At 52.1% G+C, this 27,085-nt stretch overlaps 1 protein-coding gene across 1 annotated transcript; it reads right to left on the reverse strand.

Moving 5' to 3' along the window:
• On the reverse strand, positions 1-27,085 carry LOC139254786 (zinc finger protein 11-like). The gene is made up of 2 exons (XM_070873809.1): positions 26,979-27,085; positions 1-3,122 (listed from the first exon to the last, which is right to left on the reverse strand). Exons 1-2 carry the CDS (start codon positions 27,083-27,085, stop codon positions 2-4), a joined length of 3,228 nt encoding a protein of 1,075 aa, XP_070729910.1. The 3' UTR covers position 1.

Here is a 27,085-nt window from a genome sequence, read left to right on the forward strand (position 1 = left end):
GTCAGCGGGGACAGGGCAGGGCCCGGTCGGCCGCGTGGCGGGGGAGGTGACAGGCCAGCTCAAAGGCCCGGGCAAAAGCCTCGGGGCAGTGGGGGCAGGGAAAGGCGGGCTGGTGCTGGGCCGGGCGACGGCAACGGTGGCCGAGCAGCTCCACCAGCCGGCCAAAGTCGCGGCCGCACAGGGCGCAGTCGTAGGGGCGGGGGGCGGCGGGGGCGTCCGGGCTGGCCGCCCGCGCAGGGAGGGGGGCGTCCGAGGTGCTGGCCTCCGGGGGTTGGCGGATGTCAGCATACGGGGCCTCGTAGCCCTGCGGGAGTTCCAGGCCTTGGGCCTGCGGGGGTTCGCGGTTCTGCGCACGCGCCTCCTGTAAGCCCTGTGGGAGTTTGAGGCCTTGGGCCTGTGGTAGTTGCCAGCTCTGCGCATGCGCATTTTCCAAGCAATGTGGTAGTTGCCGGCTCTGCGCATGCGCATTCTCCGAGCCCTGCGGCAGCTGCCGACTCTGCGCATGCGCATTTTCCGAGCAATGTGGTAGTTGCCGGCTCTGCGCATACGCATTCTCCGAGCCCTGCGGCAGCTGCCGGCTCTGCGCATGCGCATCCTCTGAGCCCTGCGGCAGCTGCCGGCTCTGCGCATGCACATTCTCCGAGCAATGTGGTAGTTGCTGGCTCTGCGCATGCGCATTTTCCGAGCTATGTGGTAGTTGCCGGCTCTGCGCATGCGCATTCTCCGAGCCCTGCGGCATTTGCCGGCTCTGCGCATGCACATTCTCCGAGCAATGTGGTAGTTGCTGGCTCTGCGCATGCGCATTCTCCGAGCAATGTGGTAGTTGCTGGCTCTGCGCATGCACATTCTCCGAGCAATGTGGTAGTTGCTGGCTCTGCGCATGCGCATTTTCCGAGCTATGTGGTAGTTGCCGGCTCTGCGCATGCACATTCTCCGAGCAATGTGGTAGTTGCTGGCTCTGCGCATGCGCATTTTCCGAGCTATGTGGTAGTTGCCGGCTCTGCGCATGCGCATTCTCCGAGCTATGTGGAAGTTGCTGGCTCTGCACATGCGCATTCTCCGAGCCCTGCGGGAGTTGCAGGCTCTGCGCATGCGCATTCTCCGAGCCCTGCGGGAGTTGCCGGCTCTGCGCATGCGCATTCTCCGAGCCCTGCGGCAGTTGCCGGCTCTGCGCATGCTGCTCCCCGGCCTCCGGCGTCGGTGGCCCACCCCGGCAGTGCCGGGCCCGGTGGCCCCTCAGCCCCCCGGGGGCCTTGAAGGCCCGGCCGCAGCGGGGGCAGGCGTGGGGGCGCAGCGGCGAGTGGGTGCGCCGGTGCCGGCCCAGCAGCGAAGGGCGGGTGAAGCCCTTGCCGCACTGGCCGCAGACGTAGGGCCGCTCGCCCGTGTGGAGGCGGGCGTGGTGGTCGCGGTCCCGCCCGCTCTTGAAGCGGCGGGGGCAGGAGGGGCAGGGGTAGGGGGCCCGGTCCGAGTGGGCCCGCAGGTGGCGGGCCAGCTCGTAGGGGTAGCGGAAGCCCTTGTCGCAGTGCGGGCAAGCGTGCCGCGGCGGGTCGGGCAGGTGGCGCCCCCGGTGCTTGAGCAGGTAGGAGGCGGTCTTGAAGCGCTTGGGGCACAGCGGGCACGGGTAGGGGGTCTGGTCGGTGTGGGTGCGCAGGTGCTGGGCCAGGTAGTGGGGCCGCTTGAAGCGCTTGTCGCAGCGGGGGCAGGGGAAGGGGGCCTCGTCGGTGTGAGTCAACCGGTGGCGGAGCAGCTCGTAGGAGTTGACGAAGCCCTTGCCGCAGGCCGGGCAGGCGAAGGGCCGCTCGTCGGTGTGGCTGCGCTGGTGGCGGAGGAGGTGGGAGGCCCGGCTGTACCGGCGGCCGCACTGGGCGCAGCGGAAGGGGGCGGGCAGCGGCGGGTGCAGGGCCACCCCCGTTCCTCCCCGGTGCAACGGCGACGAGGAGGCGGCGGAGGAGGAGGCGTGCTCCTGGAGCTCGGCCGCCCCCTCGAAGGTCAGCCGGCACAGCGGGCAGGAGAAGGGGCCCTGGCCGGCGTGGCCCGCCAGGTGGTGGCGGGAGAGGGCCTGGGGGTCGCAGAAGGACTTGCCGCACACGGCGCACTTGGGGCGCTCGGGGAGGGGGGCGGGCCCGTCCGCGTTGGCCGCCGTTGTCGGGCCGGGGGCCGGGCAGGGCGGGGCGGGCCCGAGCGAGGTCGGCGTCAACATTGGCGACGAGGCCCATGATGTCAACGTTGTCGTCAATGTTGGCGACGAGGCCCATGGCGTCAACGTTGGCGACGAGGCCAATGACGTCAACGTTGGCGACGAGGCCAATGGCGTCAACGTTGGCGACGAGGCCAATGACGTCAACGTTGGCGATGAGGCCAATGACGTCAACGTTGGCGACGAGGCCAATGACGTCAACGTTGGCGACGAGGCCAATGACGTCAACGTTGGCGACGAGGGAGCGATCAATTCGGCGGAGGCTGCCACCGGCGCCCTCTGGTGGGTGCGCCGGTGACGGCGGAGCGTGCCGGGGTCGCGGAAGGCCCGCAGGCACTCGGGGCACGGGTACGGCCGCTCGCCGGTGTGCGAGTACTGGTGCCGCAGGAGGTGGGCCGAGCGGCTGTAGCCCTTGCCGCAGGCCCGGCAGCGGAAGGGGCGGCGGGGCGGGGGCCCGTGCTCGGCCCGGCGGTGGCAGGCCAGGCCCCGGGGCCGGGCGAAGCGGCGGGGGCAGGCGTCGCAGCGGTAGGGGCGGGTGGGGTCGTGGACCAGGGCGTGGCGGGCCAGCTCGTAGCGCTCCTTGAAGGACTTGCCGCACTGGGGGCAGGCGAAGGCCGAGGGCCGCCCGTGACGGCGCCGGTGCTTCTGGAGGTACCAGGGCGTGGCGAAGCGCTTGGGGCACAGCGGGCACAGGTACGGGCGCTGGCGCTCGCAGGAGTGGCGGGCCAGCAGCTCGGGCAGGGCAAAGTCCAGGCCGCAGGAGCGGCAGCGCTGCGCGTCGCCGCGCGGGTCCGGCGCGCCGGCGGGCGGCGTCGTCGGCGGCGGCGACGGCGGCGGCCGGCAGCGGTGGCGGGCCAGCAGCGGGAAGTAGCCGAAGCCCCGCCCGCAGGAGGAGCAGATGAAGGGCGTGGCGACGATCGCACACCTCTGCCAGCAAACCTCCTTTCCCCCCCCCCCCCTCTCACCCCTGCCCGCAGACCCCCTTGCTCTTTTGTTTCTCCTCCTCCTCTTCTTCCCGAGGGGGGCGTTGGGGGGAGGGGGGCAGGAGCGGGGGAACAGCCCACGGAGAGAGAGAGAGGTCGGTGTCTCTCGCTGGCCCTGCAAGGGGTGGGGGGGGGGGGGGGAGGAGGAAGACGGGCGAGCGTTGAGACAATGCAAATGGCCGACGCGCGCGCTCCCCACCCCCGCACACACCCCCTCCCCCCCCCCCCACACAAGTCTCACAAGGGGGCGGGGGGGGGGAGTCTGGATTCCGAAACATTCCGAATTTTGGAACTCTGGATTTTAGACGCTCAAAAATCAATATTGACCCCGGAATATCCCAAGTGCCCCAATTAATATATTTTGAGCTTTATCAATATAGAAGAGTAATATTATGCCCCTGAATAGTTCCCTCGCTGACTCATTCCCCCGTTGGTGTATTTACAGATAGATTGATGGACAGATATTGATCTCATTCCGTTGATATAAATCTCTCTGTAAATATATTCAGATATTGTCCGCATGTTCCCCTCCCACCCCCCAGACACCAGACTCCCGAAGCGAGCGCTCGACTCGGAACTCCTGCACGGGCGCGCGAGCCCCAAGGTGGGCAGAGGAAACGTTCTGCAAGGGACACACCCGCTCCCCTGATAAAGTGCAACACCCCCGCCCCCCACCACCGACACCTGGGAGTCCCCCCTGGCCCAAAGACCAGTCCGCCCCCGAGTGGAGGAAGTGCATCCGGGAGGGCGCCGAGCACCTCGAGCCTCGTCGCCAATTGCGAGCACGCAGAAAGCAAGCGCAAGGCAGCGGAAGGAGCGTGCGGCAAACCTGTCCCACCCTCCCCTTTCCCTCAACGTCTCTCTGTCCCACCCTCCCCTTCCCTCAACGTCTATCTGTCCCACCCTCCCCTTCCCTCAACGTCTATCTGTCCCACCCTCCCCCTTTCCTCAACGTCTATCTGTCCCACCCTCCCCTTTCCCTCAACGTCTATCTGTCCCACCCTCCCCTTCCCTCAACGTCTATCTGTCCCACCCTCCCCTTCCCTCAACGTCTATCTGTCCCACCCTCCCCTTCCCTCAACGTATATCTGTCCCACCCTCCCCTTCCCTCAACGTCTATCTGTCCCACCCTCCCCTTCCCTCAACGTCTATCTGTCCCACCCTCCCCTTCCCTCAACGTCTATCTGTCCCACCCCGTGACAGGGACTGCGACTCCCGTATTGGACTATTCAGCCTCCTTAGGCCTCGTTTTTAAGAGTGGAAACAAGTCTTCCTCGATTCCAAGGGGCTGCCTCTAACGATGAGATTTAGACAAGTGATATTAACCCTTATACTCATTCCGTTCTATACTCTCTGCCCCAATTTAAACAGAGAGAGTTATTTTACGATATTTAGACATTAATATTGACTCATTATCCCCAAGTGCTCCATGTGCGAAGTTTGAGATGTATTAAAATACAGACACTAATATTAACCCCGTCAATATGCCCTCTCTCACTCACTGCCCCAATTACAGCATAGTTAGAGACAGAGAAACATAGAAAATAGGTGCAGGAGCAGGCCATTGGGCCCTTCGAGCCTGCCCCACCATTCAATATGATCATGGCTGATCATTCCCTCAGTACCCCACTCCTGCCTTCTCTCCATACCCCCCTGATCCCTTTAGCCGTAAGGACCACATCTAACTCCCTTTTGAATATATCCAACGAACTGGCCCCCAACAACTTTCTGTGTTAGAGAATTCCACAGGTTCACAATTCTCTGGGTGAAGAAGTTTCTCCTCATCTCGGTCCTAAATGGCTTACCCCTTATCCTTAGACTGTGTGAGCCCTGGTTCTGGACTTCCCCAACATCGGGAACATCCTTCCTGCATCTAACCTGTCCAGTCCCGTCAGAATTTTATATGTTTCTATGAGATCCCCTCTCATTCTTCTAAACTCCAGTGAATATAAGCCCAGTCGATCCAGTCTTTCTTCATATGTCAGTCCTGCCATCCCGGTAATCAGTCTGGTGAACCTTCGCTGCACTCCCTCAATAGCAAGAATGTCCTTCCTCAGATTAGGAGACCAAGACTGAACACAATATTCCAGGTGAGGCCTCACCAAGGCCCTGTACAACTGCAGTAAGACCTCCCTGCTCCTATACTCAAATCCTCTCGCTATGAAGGCCAACATACCATTTGCCTTCTTCACCGCCTGCTGTACCTGCATGGCCAACTTTCAATGACTGATGTCCCATGACACCCAGGTCTCGTTGCACCTCCCCTTTTCCTAATCTGTCACCATTCAGATAATATTCTGCCTTCCTGTTTTTGCCCCCAAAGTGGATAACCTCACATTTATCCACATTATACTGCATCTGCCATGCATTTGCTCACTCACCTAACCTGTCCAAGTCACCCTGCAGCCTCTTAGCATCCTCCTCACAGCTCACACCGCCACCCAGCTTAGTGTCATCTGCAAACTTGGAGATATTACACTCAATTCCCTCGTCTAAATCATGAATGTATATTGTAAATAGCTGGGGTCCCAGCACTGATCCCTGCGGTACCCCACTAGTCACTGCCTGCCGTTCTGAAAAGGACCCGTTTATCCCGACTCTCTGCTTCCTGTCTGCCAACCAGTTCTCGATCCACGTCAGTACATTACCCCCAATACCATGTGCTTTAATGTTGCACACCAATCTCTTGTGTGGGACCTTGTCAAAAGCCTTTTGTCAGTCCAAATACACCACATCCACTGGTTCTCCCTTGTCCACTCTACTAGTTACATCCTCAAAAAATCCCAGAAGATCTTTCAAGCATGATTTCCCCTTTCATAAATCCATGCTGACTTGGACCGATCCTGTCCCTGCTTTCCAAATGCGCTGCTATTACATCTTTAATAATTGATTCCAACATTTTCCCCACTACTGATGTCAGGCTAACCGGTCTATAATTACCCATTTTCTATCTCCCTCCTTTTTTAAAAGTGGGGTTACATTAACTACCTTCCAGTCCATAGGGACTGATCCAAAGTCTGTCGAATGTTGGAAAATGACCACCAATGCATCCACTTTCTGTGGTAGAGAATTCCACAGGTTCACAATTCTCTGGGTGAAGAAGTTTCTCCTCATCTCGGTCCTAAATGGCTTACCCCTTATCCTTAGACTGTGTGAGCCCCTGGTTCTGGACTTCCCCAACATCGGGAACATTCTTCCTGCATCTAAACCTGTCCAGTCCCGTCAGAATTTTATATGTTTCTATGAGATCCCCCTCTCATCCTTCTAAACTCCAGCGAATATAAGCCCAGTCGATCCAGTCTCTCCTGATATGTCAGAAATTAACCCCTCTATGATGTCCTTTCTCACCGGCTGCCCCAATTGAAGCACAGCGAGCTATTTCGGAGATATATGAATGTAGAAAGATTCATATGGATCCCAGGTTATCCCAAGTGAGATATATTAATATACCGGCAGTAATATTAACCCTTGAAGGTCACCCTCCCTCACACCTTGCCTCAATTGAGAGAGAGTTGGCGGTATTGAGGTATATATTAATATACAAAGATTAATATTGGTTCCTGATGATCCCAAGTGCTATATATGAGATATATTAATATACCGGCAGTAATATTAACCCTTGAAGGTCACCCTCCCTCACACCTTGCCTCAATTAAAGCAAATTGAGGAATTTTAACATATTTCGAGCTCGATGCAAAGAAAAACATTAATATTGCTGCCTGGTGATCGCAAGTGCTATATATGAGATATATTAATATACGAGCAGTAATATTAAGCCCTCACTGATGCCCTCCCTCCATCCCTGCCCCAATTGAGGGAGTTTTGGAGCTATTTCGAGACATATTAATGTACAAACAGTAATATTGACCCCCAGCCACTTGGCCTCAGTGCCCCAGGGCCCTCTTGCAGCATTTATTCAGGTGCATTGATCCCTGGGGCACCCCACTAGTTACTGATTGCCGACCCGAGAATGAACAGTTGTCCCGACTCTCTGTTCTCTGTTAGTGAGCCCATCCTCCATCCGTGCTAATATATTAACCCCAAACCCCGCGAGCTTTTATCCTGCGCAGTAACCTCTCATGTGGTACTTTATCGAAGGATTGCTCAAACTCCCTTCGGTCACTGAGCAGGGAAGGGGGTTTGGGTCCACTGGGATTCTCACATCAGAAATAGGAGCCAGGAGTGGGCCATTCGGCCCCTCGAGCCCTGCTCCGCCATTTAATACCATCGTGGCCTGATCCGATCATGGACCCAGCTCCACTTCCCTGCCCGCCCCCTTATCGGTTAAGAAACTGTCTATCTCTGTCTTCAATATATTCAATGTCCCGGCTTCCACAGCTCTCTGAGGCAGCGAGTTCCACAGATTTACAACCCTCTGAGAGAAGAAATTCCTCCTCATCTCAGTTATAAATGGGCGGCCCCTTATTCTAAGACCATGCCCCCTAGTTCTAGTCTCCCCCATCAGTGGGAACATCCTCTCTGCATCCACCTTGTCGAGCCCCCCCTCATAATCTGATACGTTTCGATAAGATCACCTCTCATACTTCTGAACTCCAATGAGTAGAGGCCCAACCTCCTCAACCTTTCCTCATAAGTCAACCCCCTCATCCCCGGAATCGACCGAGTGAACCTTCTCTGAACTGCCTCCAAAGCAAAGTGTGTCCTTTGGTAAATACGGAGAGCAAAACTGTGCACGCAGTACTCCAGGTGTGGCCTCACCGATACCCTGTGTAACTGGAGCAAGACTTCCCTGCTTTTGTACATACAGGGAATAATACACAAAGATTAAATATTATTTCCCGATTATCCCAAGTTCCCCAATCGATACAGTCACAGAGATATTAATCGTTGGCGACGAATATTTAATCCCAGATTACTCCCCCCTCTCTCTCTCTCTCTCTCTCTCTCACTGCCCCAATTGCAGCCTATTGATCTGTTTTAAGATATTTTGAGATCGAGTAAACGTACAGGTGGAGAGGCCGCTCCGGATTCCGGGGGATTTCCGGATTCCGGAACGTCGTTGCCTGGGCTGAGGTTGGTGGGGTTGGCCAGCTGAGGTTAGTGGGGGGGGACAGAGCGGGGGAGCCGAGGAGGGCGGGGGGAGAGTCTGGATTCCGAAACATTCCGAAGTTTGGAACTCTGGATTTTAGACGCTCAAAAATCAATATTGACCCCGGAATATCCCAAGTGCCCCAATTAATATATTTTGAGCTTTATCAATATAGAAGAGTAATATTATGCCCCTGAATAGTTCCCTCGCTGACTCATTCCCCCGTTGGTGTATTTACAGATAGATTGATGGACAGATATTGATCTCATTCCGTTGATATAAATCTATCTGTAAATATATTCAGATATTGTCCGCATGTTCCCCCCCCGCCCCCCAGACACCAGACTCCCGAAGCGAGCGCTCGACTCGGAACTCCTGCACGGGCGCGCGAGCCCCAAGGTGGGCAGAGGAAACGTTCTGCAAGGGACACACCCACTCCCCTGATAAAGTGCAACACCCGCCCCCCGCACCGACACCTGGGAGTCCCCCCTGGCCCAAAGACCAGTCCGCCCCTAAGTGGTGGAAGTGCATCCGGGAGGGCGCCGAGCACCTCGAGTCTCGTCGCCAATTGCGAGCACGCAGAAAGCAAGCGCAAGGCAGCGGAAGGAGCGTGCGGCAAACCTGTCCCACCCTCCCCTTTCCCTCAACGTCTCTCTGTCCCACCCTCCCATTCCCTCAACGTCTATCTGTCCCGCCCTCCCCTTCCCTCAACGTCTATCTGTCCCACCCTCCCCTTCCCTCAACGTCTATCTGTCCCAGCCTCCCCTTCCCTCAACGTCTATCTGTCCCGCCCAGTGACAGGGTCTGCGACTCCCGTATTGGACTATTCAGCCACCTTTGGCCTCATTTTTAAGAGTGGAAAAAAGTCTTCCTCGATTCCAAGGGGCTGCCTCTAACGATGAGATATAGACAAGTGATATTAACCCTTATACTCATTCCGTTATATACTCTCTGCCCCAATTTAAACAGAGAGAGATATTTTACGATATTTAGACATTAACATTGACTCATTATCCCCAAGTGCTCCATGTGCGAAGTATGAGATGTATTAAAATACAGACACTAATATTAACCCCGTCAATATGCCCTCTCTCACTCACTGCCCCAATTACAGCATAGTTAGAGACATAGAAACATAGAAAATAGGTGCAGGAGCAGGCCATTGGGCCCTTCGAGCCTGCCCCCCACCATTGGGCCCTTCGAGCCTGCCCCCCGCCATTGGGCCCTTCGAGCCTGCCCCACCATTCAATATGATCATGGCTGATCATTCCCTCAGTACCCCACTCCTGCCTTCTCTCCATACCCCCCTGATCCCTTTAGCCGTAAGGGCCACATCTAACTCCCCTTTTGAATATATTTAGTGAACTGGCCCCCAACAACTTTCTGTGGTAGAGAATTCCACAGGTTCACAATTCTCTGGGTGAAGAAGTTTCTCCTCATCTCGGTCCTAAATGGCTTACCCCTTATCCTTAGACTGTGTGAGCCCCTGGTTCTGGACTTCCCCAACATCGGGAACATTCTTCCTGCATCTAATCTGTCCCGTCCCGTCAGAATTTTACATGTTTCTATGAGATCCCCCTCTCATTCTTCTAAATTCCAGTGAATATAAGCCCAGTCGATCCAGTCTTTCTTCATATGTCAGTCCTGCCATCCCGGGAATCAGTCTGGTGAACCTTCGCTGCACTCCCTCAATAGCAAGAATGTCCTTCCTCAGATTAGGAGACCAAAACTGAACACAATATTCCAGGTGTGGCCTCACCAAGGCCCTGTACAACTGCAGTAAGACCTCCCTGCTCCTATACTCAAATCCTCTCACTATGAAGGCCAACATGCCATTTGCCTTCTTCACCGCCTGCTGTACCTGCATGGCCAACTTTCAATGACTGATGTCCCATGACACCCAGGTCTCGTTGCACCTCCCCTTTTCCTAATCTGTCACCATTCAGATAATATTCTGCCTTCCTGTTTTTACCCCCAAAGTGGATCACCTCACATTTATCCACATTATACTGCATCTGCCATGCATTTGCCCCACTCACCTAACCTGTCCAAGTCACCCTGCAGCCTCTTAGCATCCCCCTCACAGCTCACACCGCCACCCAGCTTAGTGTCATCTGCAAACTTGGAGATATTACACTCAATTCCTTCGTCTAAATCATGAATGTATATTGTAAATAGCTGGGGCCCCAGCACTGATCCCTGCGGTACCCCACTAGTCACTGCCTGCCATTCTGAAAAGGACCCGTTTATCCCGACTCTCTGCTTCCTGTCTGCCAACCAGTTCTCGATCCCCGTCAGTACATTACCCCCAATACCATGTGCTTTGATTTTGCACACCAATCTCTTGTGTGGGACCTTGTCAAAAGCCTTTTGTCAGTCCAAATACACCACATCCACTGGTTCTCCCTTGTCCACTCTACGAGTTACATCCTCAAAAAATCCCAGAAGATCTTTCAAGCATGATTTCCCCTTTCATAAATCCATGTTGACTTGGACTGATCCTGTCCCTGCTTTCCAAATGCGCTGCTATTACATCTTTAATAATTGATTCCAACATTTTCCCCACGACTGATGTCAGGCTAACCGGTCTATAATTACCCATTTTCTATCTCCCTCCTTTTTTAAAAGTGGGGTTACATTAACTACCCTCCAGTCCATAGGGACTGATCCAGAGTCTATCGAATGTTGGAAAATGACCACCAATGCATCCACTTTCTGTGGTCGAGAATTCCACAGGTTCACAATTCTCTGGGTGAAGAAGTTTCTCCTCATCTCGGTCCTAAATGGCTTACCCCTTATCCTTAGACTGTGTGAGCCCCTGGTTCTGGACTTCCCCAACATCGGGAACATTCTTCCCGCATCTAAACCTGTCCCGTCCCGTCAGAATTTGACATGTTTCCTATCAGATCCCCCTCTCATCCTTCTAAACTCCAGCGAATATAAGCCCAGTCGATCCAGTCTCTCCTGATATGTCAGAAATTAACCCCTCGATGATGTCCTCTCTCACTGGCTGCCCCAATTGAAGCACAGCGAGCTATTTCGGAGATATATGAATGTAGAAAGATTCATATGGATCCCAGGTTATCCCAAGTGAGATATATTAATATACCGGCAGTAATATTAACCCTTGAAGGTCACCCTCCCTCACACCTTGCCTCAATTGAGAGAGAGTTGGCGGTATTGAGGTATATATTAATATACAAAGATTAATATTGGTTCCTGATGATCCCAAGTGCTATATAGGAGATATATTAATATACGGGCAGTAATATTAAGCCCTCACTGATGCCCTCCCTCCATCCCTGCCCCAATTGAGGGAGTTTTGGAGCTATTTCGAGACATATTAATGTACAAACAGTAATATTGACCCCCAGCCACTTGGCCTCAGTGCCCCAGGGCCCTCTTGCAGCATTTATTCAGGTGCATTGATCCCTGGGGCACCCCACTGTTACTGATTGCCGACCCGAGAATGAACAGTTGTCCCGACTCTCTGTTCTCTGTTAGTGAGCCCATCCTCCATCCGTGCTAATATATTACCCCAAAACCCCGCGAGCTTTTATCCTGCGCAGTAACCTCTCATGTGGTACTTTATCGAAGGATTGCTCAAACTCCCTTCGGTCACTGAGCAGGGAAGGGGGTTTGGGTCCACTGGGATTCTCACATCAGAAATAGGAGCCAGGAGTGGGCCATTCGGCCCCTCGAGCCCTGCTCCGCCATTTAATACCATCGTGGCCTGATCCGATCATGGACCCAGCTCCACTTCCCTGCCCGCCCCCTTATCGGTTAAGGAACTGTCTATCTCTGTCTTAAATATATTCAATGTCCCGGCTTCCACAGCTCTCTGAGGCAGCGAGTTCCACAGATTTACAACCCTCCGAGAGAAGAAATTCCTCCTCATCTCAGTTTTAAATGGGCGGCCCCTTATTCTAAGACCATGCTCCCTAGTTCTAGTCTCCCCCATCAGTGGGAACATCCTCTCTGCATCCACCTTGTCGAGCCCCCCCCTCATAATCTGATACCTTTCGATAAGATCACCTCTCATTCTTCTGAACTCCAATGAGTAGAGGCCCAACCTCCTCAACCTTTCCTCATAAGTCAACCCCCTCATCCCCGGAATCGACCGAGTGAACCTTCTCTGAACTGCCTCCAAAGCAAAGTGCGTCCTTTGGTAAATACGGAGAGCAAAACTGTGCACGCAGTACTCCAGGTGTGGCCTCACCAATACCCTGTGTAACTGGAGCAAGACTTCCCTGCTTTTGTACATACAGGGAATAATACACAAAGATTAAATATTGTTTCCCGATTATCCCAAGTTCCCCAATCGATACAGTCACAGAGATATTAATCGTTGGCGACGAATATTTCATCCCAGATTACTCCCCCCTCTCTCTCTCTCTCTCTCTCTCTCACTCACTGCCCCAATTGCAGCCTATTGATCTGTTTTAAGATATTTTGAGATCGAGTAAACGTACAGGTGGAGAGGCCGCTCCGGATTCCGGGGGATTTCCGGATTCCGGAACGTTGTTGCCTGGGCTGAGGTTGGTGGGGTTGGCCAGCTGAGGTTAGTGGGGGGGGAGAGCGGGGGAGCCGAGGAGGGCGGGGGGAGAGTCTGGATTCCGAAACATTCCGAATTTTGGAACTCTGGATTTTAGACGCTCAAAAATCAATATTGACCCCGGAATATCCCAAGTGCCCCAATTAATATATTTTGAGCTTTATCAATATAGAAGAGTAATATTATGCCCCTGAATAGTTCCCTCGCTGACTCATTCCCCCGTTGGTGTATTTACAGATAGATTGATGGACAGATATTGATCTCATTCCGTTGATATAAATCTATCTGTAAATATATTCAGATATTGTCCGCATGTTCCCCCCCCGCCCCCCAGACACCAGACTCCCGAAGCGAGCGCTCGACTCGGAACTCCTGCACGGGCGCGCGAGCCCCAAGTGGGCAGAGGAAACGTTCTGCAAGGGACACACCCACTCCCCTCATAAAGTGCAACACCACCCCCCCACCCACCGACACCTGGGAGTCCCCCCTGGCCCAAAGACCAGTCCGCCCCTAAGTGGTGGAAGTGCATCCGGGAGGGCGCCGAGCACCTCGAGTCTCGTCGCCAATTGCGAGCACGCAGAAAGCAAGCGCAAGGCAGCGGAAGGAGCGTGCGGCAAACCAGTCCCGCCCTCCCCTTCCCTCAACGTCTATCTGTCCCACCCTCCCCTTCCCTCAACGTCTATCTGTCCCACCCTCCCCTTTCCCTCAACGTCTATCTGTCCCACCCTCCCCTTCCCTCAACGTCTATCTGTCCCACCCTCCCCTTTCCCTCAACGTCTATCTGTCCCACCCTCCCCTTCCCTCAACGTCTCTCTGTCCCACCCTCCCCTTTCCCTCAACGTCTATCTGTCCCACCCTCCCCTTCCCTCAACGTCTATCTGTCCCACCCTCTCCTTTCCCTCAACGTCTCTCTGTCCCACCCTCCCCTTCCCTCAACGTCTATCTGTCCCACCCTCCCCTTCCCTCAACGTCTATCTGTCCCACCCTCCCCTTTCCCTCAACGTCTATCTGTCCCACCCTCCCCTTCCCTCAACGTCTCTCTGTCCCACCCTCCCCTTTCCCTCAACGTCTATCTGTCCCACCCTCCCCTTCCCTCAACGTCTCTCTGTCCCACCGTCCCCTTTCCCTCAACGTCTATCTGTCCCACCCCGTGACAGGGACTGCGACTCCCGTATTGGACTATTCAGCCACCTTAGGCCTCGTTTTTAAAAGTGGAAACAAGTCTTCCTCGATTCCAAGGGGCTGCCTCTAACGATGAGATATAGACAAGTGATATTAACCCTTATACTCATTCCGTTATATACTCTCTGCCCCAATTTAAACAGAGAGAGATATTTTACGATATTTAGACATTAATATTGACTCATTATCCCCAAGTGCTCCGTGTGCGAAGTATGAGATGTATTAAAATACAGACACTAATATTAACCCCGTCGATATGCCCTCTCTCACTCACTGCCCCAATGACAGCATAGTTAGAGAAGAGAAAATAGGTGCAGGAGCAGGCCATTGGGCCCTTCGAGCCTGCCCCACCATTCAATATGATCATGGCTGAACATGCAACTTCAGTACCCCACTCCTGCCTTCTCTCCATACCCACCTGATCCCTTTAGCCGTAAGGGCCACTTCTAACCCCCTTTTGAATATATCCAACGAACTGGCCCCCAACAACTTTCTGTGGGAGAGAATTCCACAGGTTCACAATTCTCTGGGTGAAGAAGTTTCTCCTCATCTCGGTCCTAAATGGCTTACCCCTTATCCTTAGACTGTGTGAGCCCTGGTTCTGGACTTCCCCAACATCGGGAACATTCTTCCTGCATCTAACCTGTCCAGTCCCGTCAGAATTTTATATGTTTCTATGAGATCCCCCCCTCATTCTTCTAAACTCCAGTGAATATAAGCCCAGTCGATCCAGTCTTTCTTCATATGTCAGTCCTGCCATCCCGGGAATCAGTCTGGTGAACCTTCGCTGCACTCCCTCAATAGCAAGAATGTCCTTCCTCAGATTAGGAGACCAAAACTGAACACAATATTCCAGGTGTGGCCTCACCAAGGTCCTGTACAACTGCAGTAAGACCTCCCTGCTCCTGTACTCAAATCCTCTCGCTATGAAGGCCAACATACCATTTGCCTTCTTCACCGCCTGCTGTACCTGCATGGCCAACTTTCAATGACTGATGTCCCATGACACCCAGGTCTCGTTGCAACTCCCCCTTTTCCTAATCTGTCACCATTCAGATAATATTCTGCCTTCCTGTTTTTGCCCCCAAAGTGGATCACCTCACATTTATCCATATTATACTGCATCTGCCATGCATTTGCCCCACTCACCTAACCTGTCCAAGTCACCCTGCAGCCTCTTAGCATCCTCCTCACAGCTCACACCGCCACCCAGCTTAGTGTCATCTGCAAACTTGGAGATATTACACTCAATTCCTTCGTCTAAATCATTAATGTATATTGTAAATAGCTGGGGTCCCAGCACTGAACCCTGTGGTACCCCACTAGTCACTGCCTGCCGTTCTGAAAAGGACCCGTTTATCCCGACTCTCTGCTTCCTGTCTGCCAACCAGTTATCGATCCCCGTCAGTACATTACCCCCAATACCATGTGCTTTAATTTTGCACACCAATCTCTTGTGTGGGACCTTGTCAAAAGCCTTTTGTCAGTCCAAATACACCACATCCACTGGTTCTCTCCTTGTCCACTCTCCCTCCTTTTTTAAAAGTGGGGTTACATTAACTACCTTCCAGTCCATAGGGACTGATCCAGAGTCGATCGAATGTTGGAAAATGACCACCAATGCATCCACTTTCTGTGGTAGAGAATTCCACAGGTTCACAATTCTCTGGGTGAAGAAGTTTCTCCTCATCTCGGTCCTAAGTGGCTTACCCCTTATCCTTAGACTGTGTGAGCCCCTGGTTCTGGACTTCCCCAACATCGGGAACATTCTTCCCGCATCTAAACCTGTCCAGTCCCGTCAGAATTTGACATGTTTCCTGTCAGATCCCCCTCTCATCCTTCTAAACTCCAGCGAATATAAGCCCAGTCGATCCAGTCTCTCCTGATATGTCAGAAATTAACCCCTCTATGATGTCCTTTCTCACCGGCTGCCCCAATTGAAGCACAGCGAGCTATTTCGGAGATACATGAATGTAGAAAGATTCATATGGATCCCAGGTTATCCCAAGTGAGATATATTAATATACCGGCAGTAATATTAACCCTTGAAGGTCACCCTCCCTCACACCTTGCCTCAATTGAGAGAGAGTTGGCGGTATTGAGGTATATATTAATATGCAAAGATTAATATTGGTTCCTGATGATCCCAAGTGCTGTACATGAGATATATTAATATACAGGCAGTAATATTAACCCTTGAAGGTCACCCTCCCTCACACCTTGCCTCAATTTAAGCAAATTGAGGAATTTTAAGATATTTCGAGCTCTATGCAAAGACAAACATTAATATTGCTGCCTGGTGATCGCAAGTGCTATATATGAGATATATTAATATACGGGCAGTAATATTAAGCCCTCACTGATGCCCTCCCTCCATCCCTGCCCCAATTGAGGGAGTTTTGGAGCTATTTCGAGACATATTAATGTACAAACAGTAATATTGACCCCCAGCCACTTGGCCTCAGTGCCCCAGGGCCCTCTTGCAGCATTTATTCAGGTGCACTGATCCCTGGGGCACCCCACTAGTTACTGATTGCCGACCCGAGAATGAACAGTTGTCCCGACTCTCTGTTCTCTGTTAGTGAGCCCATCCTCCATCCGTGCTAATATATTACCCCCCAAACCCCGCGAGCTTTTATCCTGCGCAGTAACCTCTCATGTGGTACTTTATCGAAGGATTGCTCAAACTGCCTTCGGTCACTGAGCAGGGAAGGGGGTTTGGGTCCACTGGGATTCTCACATCAGGAATAGGAGCCAGGAGTGGGCCATTCGGCCCCTCGAGCCCTGCTCCGCCATTTAATACCATCGTGGCCTGATCCGATCATGGACCCAGCTCCACTTCCCTGCCCGCCCCCTTATCGGTTAAGGAACTGTCTAACTCTGTCTTAAATATATTCAATGTCCCGGCTTCCACAGCTCTCTGAGGCAGCGAGTTCCACAGATTTACAACCCTCTGAGAGAAGAAATTCCTCCTCATCTCAGTTTTAAATGGGCAGCCCCTTATTCTAAGACCATGCCCCCTAGTTCTAGTCTCCCCCATCAGTGGGAACATCCTCTCTGCATCCACCTTGTCGAGCCCCCCTCATAATCTGATACGTTTCGATAAGATCGCCTCTCATTCTTCTGAACTCCAATGAGTAGAGGCCCCAACCTCCTCAACCTTTCCTCATAAGTCAACCCCCTCATCCCCGGAATCAACCGAGTGAACCTTCTCTGAACTGCCTCCAAAGCAAAGTGTGTCCTTTGGTAAATACGGAGAGCAAAACTGTGCACGCAGTACTCCAGGTGTGGCCTCACCAATACCCTGTGTAACTGGAGCAAGACTTCCCTGCTTTTGTACATACAGGGAATAATACACAAAGATTAAATATTGTTTCCCGATTATCCCAAGTTCCCCAATCGATACAGTCACAGAGATATTAATCGTTGGCGACGAATATTTAATCCCAGATTACTCCCCCCTCTCTCTCTCTCTCTCTCTCTCTCACTCACTGCCCCAATTGCAGCCTATTGATCTGTTTTAAGATATTTTGAGATCGAGTAAACGTACAGGTGGAGAGGCCGCTCCGGATTCCGGGGAATTTCCGGATTCCGGAACGTCGTTGCCTGGGCTGAGGTTGGTGGGGTTGGCCAGCTGAGGTTAGTGGGGGAAGGGGAGAGCGGGGGAGCCGAGGAGGGCGGGGGGAGAGTCTGGATTCCGAAACATTCCGAATTTTGGAACTCTGGATTTTAGACGCTCAAAAATCAATATTGACCCCGGAATATCCCAAGTGCCCCAATTAATATATTTTGAGCTTTATCAATATAGAAGAGTAATATTATGCCCCTGAATAGTTCCCTCGCTGACTCATTCCCCCGTTGATGTATTTACAGATAGATTGATGGACAGATATTGATCTCATTCCGTTGATATAAATCTATCTGTAAATATATTCAGATATTGTCCGCATGTTCCCCCGCCCCCCAGACACCAGACTCCCGAAGCGAGCGCTCGACTCGGAACTCCTGCGCGGGCGCGCGAGCCCCAAGGTGGGCAGAGGAAACGTTCTGCAAGGGACACACCCACTCCCCTGATAAAGTGCAACACCCCCGCCCCCCACCACCGACACCTGGGAGTCCCCCCTGGGCCAAAGACCAGTCCGCCCCTAAGTGGTGGAAGTGCATCCGGGAGGGCGCCGAGCACCTCGAGTCTCGTCGCCAATTGCGAGCACGCAGAAAGCAAGCGCAAGGCAGCGGAAGGAGCGTGCGGCAAACCTGTCCCACCCTCCCCTTTCCCTCAACATCTATCTGTCCCACCCTCCCCTTCCCTCAACGGCTATCTGTCCCACCCTCCCCTTCCCTCAACGTCTATCTGTCCCACCCTCCCCTTCCCTCAACGTCTATCTGTCCCACCCTCCCCTTCCCTCAACGTCTATCTGTCCCACCCTCCCCTTCCCTCAACGTCTATCTGTCCCACCCTCCCCTTCCCTCAACGTCTATCTGTCCCACCCTCCCCTTCCCTCAACGTCTATCTGTCCCACCCTCCCCTTCCCTCAACGTCTATCTGTCCCACCCTCCCCTTCCCTCAACGTCTATCCGTCCCACCCTCCCCTTCCCTCAACGTCTATCTGTCCCACCCCGTGACAGGGACTGCGACTCCCGTATTGGACTATTCAGCCACCTTAGGCCTCGTTTTTAAGAGTGGAAACAAGTCTTCCTCGATTCCAAGGGGCTGCCTCTAACGATGAGATATAGACAAGTGATATTAACCCTTATACTCATTCCGTTATATACTCTCTGCCCCAATTTAAACAGAGAGAGATATTTTACGATATTTAGACATTAATATTGTCTCATTATCCCCAAGTGCTCCATGTGCGAAGTATGAGATGTATTAAAATACAGACACTAATATTAACCCCGTCAATATGCCCTCTCTCACTCACTGCCCCAATTACAACATAGTTAGAGACATGGAAACATCGAAAATAGGTGCAGGAGCAGGCCATTGGGCCCTTCGAGCATGACCCACCATTCAATATGATCATGGCTGATCATGCAACTTCAGTACCCCACTCCTGCCTTCTCTCCATACCCCCCTGATCCCTTTAGCCGTAAGGGCCACATCTAACTCCCTTTTGAATATATCCAACGAACTGGCCCCCAACAACTTTCTGTGGTAGAGAATTCCACAGGTTCACAATTCTCTGGGTGAAGAAGTTTCTCCTCATCTCGGTCCTAAATGGCTTACCCCTTATCCTTAGACTGTGTGAGCCCCTGGTTGTGGACTTCCCCAACATCGGGAACATTCTTCCCGCATCTAAACCTGTCCAGTCCCGTCAGAATTTGACATGTTTCCTATCAGACCCCCCTCTCATCCTTCTAAACTCCAGCGAATATAAGCCCAGTCGATCCAGTCTCTCCTGATATGTCAGAAATTAACCCCTCTATGATGTCCTTTCTCACCGGCTGCCCCAATTGAAGCACAGCGAGCTATTTCGGAGATACATGAATGTAGAAAGATTCATATGGATCCCAGGTTATCCCAAGTGAGATATATTAATATACCGGCAGTAATATTAACCCTTGAAGGTCACCCTCCCTCACACCTTGCCTCAATTGAGAGAGAGTTGGCGGTATTGAGGTATATATTAATATACAAAGATTAATATTGGTTCCTGATGATCCCAAGTGCTATACATGAGATATATTAATATACAGGCAGTAATATTAACCCTTGAAGGTCACCCTCCCTCACACCTTGCCTCAATTAAAGCAAATTGAGGAATTTTAACATATTTCGAGCTCCATTCAAAGAAAAACATTAATATTGCTGCCTGGTGATCGCAAGTGCTATATAGGAGATATATTAATATACGGGCAGTAATATTAAGCCCTCACTGATGCCCTCCCTCCATCCCTGCCCCAATTGAGGGAGTTTTGGAGCTATTTCGAGACATATTAATGTATAAACAGTAATATTGACCCCCAGCCACTTGGCCTCAGTGCCCCAGGGCCCTCTTGCAGCATTTATTCAGGTGCACTGATCCCTGGGGCACCCCACTAGTTACTGATTGCCGACCCGAGAATGAACAGTTGTCCCGACTCTCTGTTCTCTGTTAGTGAGCCCATCCTCCATCCATGCTCATATATTACCCCCAAACCCCGCGAGCTTTTATCCTGCGCAGTAACCTCTCATGTGGTACTTTATCGAAGGATTGCTCAAACTCCCTTCGGTCACTGAGCAGGGAAGGGGGTTTGGGTCCACTGGGATTCTCACATCAGAAATAGGAGCCAGGAGTGGGCCATTCGGCCCCTCGAGCCCTGCTCCGCCATTTAATACCATCGTGGCCTGATCCGATCATGGACCCAGCTCCACTTCCCTGCCCGCCCCCTTATCGGTTAAGAAACTGTCTATCTCTGTCTTAAATATATTCAATGTCCCGGCTTCCACAGCTCTCTGAGGCAGCGAGTTCCACAGATTTACAACCCTCTGAGAGAAGAAATTCCTCCTCATCTCAGTTTTAAATGGGCGGCCCCTTATTCTCAGACCATGCCCCCTAGTTCTAGTCTCCCCCATCAGTGGGAAAATTCCTCTCTGCATCCACCTTGTCGAGCCCCCCCCTCATAATCTGATACGTTTCGATAAGATCACCTCTCATTCTTCTGAACTCCAATGAGTAGAGGCCCAACCTCCTCAACCTTTCCTCATAAGTCAACCCCCTCATCCCCGGAATCGACCGAGTGAACCTTCTCTGAACTGCCTCCAAAGCAAAGTGTGTCCTTTGGTAAATACGGAGAGCAAAACTGTGCACGCAGTACTCCAGGTGTGGCCTCACCAATACCCTGTGTAACTGGAGCAAGACTTCCCTGCTTTTGTACATACAGGGAATAATACACAAAGATTAAATATTGTTTCCCGATTATCCCAAGTTCCCCAATCGATACAGTCACAGAGATATTAATCGTTGGCGACGAATATTTAATCCCAGATTACTCCCCCCTCTCTCTCTCTCTCTCTCTCTCTCACTCACTGCCCCAATTGCAGCCTATTGATCTGTTTTAAGATATTTTGAGATCGAGTAAACGTACAGGTGGAGAGGCCGCTCCGGATTCCGGGGGATTTCCGGATTCCGGAACGTCGTTGCCTGGACTGAGATTGGTGGGGTTGGCCAGCTGAGGTTAGTGGGGGAAGGGGAGAGCGGGGGAGCCGAGGAGGGCGGGGGGAGAGTCTGGATTCCGAAACATTCCGAATTTTGGAACTCTGGATTTTAGACGCTCAAAAATCAATATTGACCCCGGAATATCCCAAGTGCCCCAATTAATATATTTTGAGCTTTATCAATATAGAAGAGTAATATTATGCCCCTGAATAGTTCCCTCGCTGACTCATTCCCCCGTTGGTGTATTTACAGATAGATTGATGGACAGATATTGATCTCATTCCGTTGATATAAATCTCTCTGTAAATATATTCAGATATTGTCCGCATGTTCCCCTCCCCCGCCCCCCAGACACCAGACTCCCGAAGCGAGCGCTCGACTCGGAACTCCTGCACGGGCGCGCGAGCCCCAAGGTGGGCAGAGGAAACGTTCTGCAAGGGACACACCCACTCCCCTGATAAAGTGCAACACCCCCGCCCCCCGCACCGACACCTGGGAGTCCCCCCTGGCCCAAAGACCAGTCCGCCCCTAAGTGGTGGAAGTGCATCCGGGAGGGCGCCGAGCAGCTCGAGTCTCGTCGCCAATTGCGAGCACGCAGAAAGCAAGCGCAAGGCAGCGGAAGGAGCGTGCGGCAAACCTGTCCCACCCTCCCCTTTCCCTCAACGTCTATCTGTCCCACCCTCCCCTTCCCTCAACGTCTATCTGTCCCACCCTCCCCTTCCCTCAACGTCTATCTGTCCCACCCTCCCCTTCCCTCAACGTCTATCTGTCCCACCCTCCCCTTCCCTCAACGTCTATCTGTCCCACCCTCCCCTTCCCTCAACGTCTATCTGTCCCACCCTCCCCTTCCCTCAACGTCTATCTGTCCCACCCTCCCCTTCCCTCAACGTCTATCTGTCCCACCCTCCCCTTCCCTCAACGTCTATCTGTCCCACCCTCCCCTTCCCTCAACGTCTATCTGTCCCACCCTCCCCTTCCCTCAACGTCTATCTGTCCCACCCTCCCCTTCCCTCAACGTCTATCTGTCCCACCCTCCCCTTTCCCTCAACGTCTATCTGTCCCACCCTCCCCTTTCCCTCAACGTCTATCTGTCCCACCCTCCCCTGCCCTCAACGTCTCTCTGTCCCACCGTCCCCTTTCCCTCAACGTCTATCTGTCCCACCCCGTGACAGGGACTGCGACTCCCGTATTGGACTATTCAGCCACCTTAGGCCTCGTTTTTAAAAGTGGAAACAAGTCTTCCTCGATTCCAAGGGGCTGCCTCTAACGATGAGATGTAGACAAGTGATATTAACCCTTATACTCATTCCGTTATATACTCTCTGCCCCAATTTAAACAGAGAGAGATATTTTACGATATTTAGACATTAATATTGACTCATTATCCCCAAGTGCTCCATGTGCGAAGTATGAGATGTATTAAAATACAGAGACTAATATTAACCCCGTCAATATGCCCTCTCTCACTCACTGCCCCAATTACAGCATAGTTAGAGACAGAGAAACATAGAAAATAGGTGCAGGAGCAGGCCATTGGGCCAATATAAGCCCAGTCGATCCAGTCTCTCCTGATATGTCAGAAATTAACCCCTCGATGATGTCCTTTCTCACCGGCTGCCCCAATTGAAGCACAGCGAGCTATTTCGGAGATATATGAATGTAGAAAGATTCATATGGATCCCAGGTTATCCCAAGTGAGATATATTAATATACCGGCAGTAATATTAACCCTTGAAGGTCACCCTCCCTCACACCTTGCCTCAATTTAAGCAAATTGAGGAATTTTAAGATATTTCGAGCTCGATGCAAAGAAAAACATTAATATTGCTGCCTGGTGATCGCAAGTGCTATATATGAGATATATTAATATACGGGCAGTAATATTTAGCCCTCACTGATGCCCTCCCTCCATCCCTGCCCCAATTGAGGGAGTTTTGGAGCTATTTCGAGAAATATTAATGTATGAACAGTAATATTGACCCCCAGCCACTTGGCCTCAGTGCCCCAGGGCCCTCTTGCTGCATTTATTCAGGTGCACTGATCCCTGGGGCACCCCACTAGTTACTGATTGCCGACCCGAGAATGAACAGTTGTCCCGACTCTCTGTTTTCTGTTAGTGAGCCCATCCTCCATCCGTGCTAATATATCTGTCCCACCCTCCCCTTCCCTCAACGTCTATCTGTCCCACCCTCCCCTTCCCTCAACGTCTATCTGTCCCACCCTCCCCTTCCCTCAATGTCTATCTGTCCCACCCTCCCCTTCCCTCAACGTCTATCTGTCCCACCCTCCCCTTCCCTCAACGTCTATCTGTCCCACCCTCCCCTTTCCCTCAACGTCTATCTGTCCCACCCTCCCCTTCCCTCAACGTCTATCTGTCCCACCCTCCCCTTTCCCTCAACGTCTATCTGTCCCACCCCGTGACAGGGGCTGCGACTCCCACATTGGACTATTCAGCCATCTTAGGCCTCGTTTTTAAGAGTGGAAACAAGTCTTCCTCGATTCCAAGGGGCTGCCTCTAACGATGAGATGTAGACAAGTGATATTAACACTTATACTCATTCCGTTATATACTCTCTGCCCCAATTTAAACAGAGAGAGATATTTTACGATATTTAGACATTAATATTGATTCATTATCCCCAAGTGCTCCATGTGCGAAGTATGAGATGTATTAAAATACAGACACTAATATTAACCCCGTCGATATGCCCTCTCTCACTCACTGCCCCAATTACAGCATAGTTAGAGACATAGAAACATAGAAAATAGGTGCAGGAGCAGGCCATTGGGCCCTTCGAGCCTGCCCCATCATTCAATATGATCATGGCTGAACATGCAACTTCAGTACCCCACTCCTGCCTTCTCTCCATACCCCCCTGATCCCTTTAGCCGTAAGGGCCACATCTAACTCCCTTTTGAATATATCCAACGAACTGGCCCCCAACAACTTTCTGTGTTAGAGAATTCCACAGGTTCACAATTCTCTGGGTGAAGAAGTTTCTCCTCATCTGGGTCCTAAATGGCTTACCCCTTAACCTTAGACTGTGAGCCCCTGGTTCTGGACTTCCCCAACATCGGGAACATTCTTCCCGCATCTAAACCTGTCCCGTCCCGTCAGAATTTGACATGTTTCCTATCAGATCCCCCCCTCATCCTTCTAAACTCCAGCGAATATAAGCCCAGTCGATCCAGTCTCTCCTGATATGTCAGAAATTAACCCCTCGATGATGTCCTTTCTCACCGGCTGCCCCAATTGAAGCACAGCGAGCTATTTCGGAGATACATGAATGTAGAAAGATTCATATGGATCCCAGGTTATCCCAAGTGAGATATATTAATATACCGGCAGTAATATTAACCCTTGAAGGTCACCTTCCCTCACACCTTGCCTCAATTGAGAGAGAGTTGGCGGTATTGAGGTATATATTAATATACAAAGATTAATATTAGTTCCTGATGATCCCAAGTGCTATATATGAGATATATTAATATACCGGCAGTAATATTAACACTTGAAGGTCACCCTCCCTCACACCTTGCCTCAATTGAGAGAGAGTTGGCGGTATTGAGGTATATATTAATATACAAAGATTAATATTAGTTCCTGATGATCCCAAGTGCTATACATGAGATATATTAATATACAGGCAGTAATATTAACCCTTGAAGGTCACCCTCCCTCACACCTTGCCTCAATTGAGAGAGAGTTGGCGGTATTGAGGTATATATTAATATACAAAGATTAATATTAGTTCCTGATGATCCCAAGTGCTATACATGAGATATATTAATATACCGGCAGTAATATTAACCCTTGAAGGTCACCCTCCCTCACACCTTGCCTCAATTTAAGCAAATTGAGGAATTTTAAGATATTTCGAGCTCTATTCAAAGAAAAACATTAATATTGCTGCCTGGTGATCGCAAGTGCTATATATGAGATATATTAATATACGGGCAGTAATATTAAGCCCTCACTGATGCCCTCCCTCCATCCCTGCCTCAATTGAGGGAGTTTTGGAGCTATTTCGAGACATATTAATGTACAAACAGTAATATTGACCCCCAGCCACTTGGCCTCAGTGCCCCAGGGCCCTCTTGCAGCATTTATTCAGGTGCATTGATCCCTGGAGCACCCCACTAGTTACTGATTGCCGACCCGAGAATGAACAGTTGTCCCGACTCTCTGTTCTCTGTTAGTGAGCCCATCCTCCATCCGTGCTAATATATTACCCCCAAACCCCGCGAGCTTTTATCCTGCGCAGTAACCTCTCATGTGGTACTTTATCGAAGGATTGCTCAAACTCCCTTCGGTCACTGAGCAGGGAAGGAGGTTTGGGTCCACTGGGATTCTCACATCAGAAATAGGAGCCAGGAGTGGGCCATTCGGCCCCTCGAGCCCTGCTCCGCCATTTAATACCATCGTGGCCTGATCCGATCATGGACCCAGCTCCACTTCCCTGCCCGCCCCCTTATCGGTTAAGAAACTGTCTATCTCTGTCTTAAATATATTCAATGTCCCGGCTTCCACAGCTCTCTGAGGCAGCGAGTTCCACAGATTTACAACCCTCTGAGAGAAGAAATTCCTCCTCATCTCAGTTTTAAATGGGCGGCCCCTTATTCTAAGACCATGCCCCCTAGTTCCAGTCTCCCCCATCAGTGGGAACATCCTCTCTGCATCCACCTTGTAGAGCCCCCCTCATAATCTGATACGTTTCGATAAGATCACCTCTCATTCTTCTGAACTCCAATGAGTAGAGGCCCAACCTCCTCAACCTTTCCTCATAAGTCAACCCCCTCATCCCCCGGAATCGACCGAGTGAACCTTCTCTGAACTGCCTCCAAAGCAAAGTGTGTCCTTTGGTAAATACGGAGAGCAAAACTGTGCACGCAGTACTCCAGGTGTGGCCTCACCGATACCCTGTGTAACTGGAGCAAGACTTCCCTGCTTTTATACTCCATCCCCCTTTGCAATAAAGACCAAGATACCATTGGCCCTTCCTGATCACTTGCTGTACCTGCGTACTAACCTTTTGTGTTTCATGTACAAGTAACCCCCAGGTCCCGCTGTACTGCCGCACTTTGTAATCTTTCTCCGTTTAAATAATCGCTTCCTTCTTCTCTCGCAACCAGAGGCTCCATTCAGCTCACCAGGCAATGTGGGGAAATGCAGCACACAAACATAACGCTCCCCATCGGGGTCAGAGTGGGGGCAGAAAACCATCTTTTTATTGGTCACAGCAGGTTTGTACAGCGGTAGCAGAGGGGGAGGGAGTGGGGGAGAGAGGGAGAGGGAGAGAGAGAGGGAGAGAGGGAGAGGGAGAGAGAGAGAGAGGGAGAGAGAGAGGGAGGGAGAGAGGGAGAGAGAGAGAGGGAGGGAGGGAGAGAGGGAGAGAGAGAGAGGGAGGGAGGGAGAGAAGGAGGGAGAGAGAGAGGGAGGGAGGGAGAGGGAGAGGGAAAGTGAGAGAGAGAGAGAGGGAGAGAAAGAGAGGGAGAGAAAGAGAGGGAGAGTGGGAGAGGGAGAGAGGGAGAGGGAGGGAGAGAGAGAGAGAGAGGGAGAGGGAGAGGGAGAGGGAGAGGGAGAGGGAGAGGGAGAGTGAGAGTGAGAGAGGGAGAGGGAGAGGGAGGGAGAGAGAGAGGGAGAGAAAGAGAGGGAGAGAAAGAGAGGGAGAGTGGGAGAGGGAGAGAGGGAGAGAGAGAGAGGGAGGGAGAGAGAGAAGGAGGGAGAGAGAGGAGGAGGGAGGGAGAGGGAGAGGGAAAGTGAGAGAGGGAGTGGAGAGACAGAGCGACCATCACATACAACAGCAGACATTTTTCAGGAGGAGACCTTCGATCGAGAGCTGACTCGGGTCTCCCTCTCACCCCTCACCCCGCCGTCTCGCATTCCGCGCTCCGGATTTCAACCCGCTTCCCACGCCCGGCCCCCTGTTCCCAGGCGCGAACGCGCGGGTGCAGGCTATTCGACTCGAGGGGCAT

The sequence above is a fragment of the Pristiophorus japonicus genome, unplaced genomic scaffold (genome assembly GCF_044704955.1).
Source record: "Pristiophorus japonicus isolate sPriJap1 unplaced genomic scaffold, sPriJap1.hap1 HAP1_SCAFFOLD_576, whole genome shotgun sequence".
Lineage (NCBI taxonomy): Eukaryota > Metazoa > Chordata > Chondrichthyes > Pristiophoridae > Pristiophorus > Pristiophorus japonicus.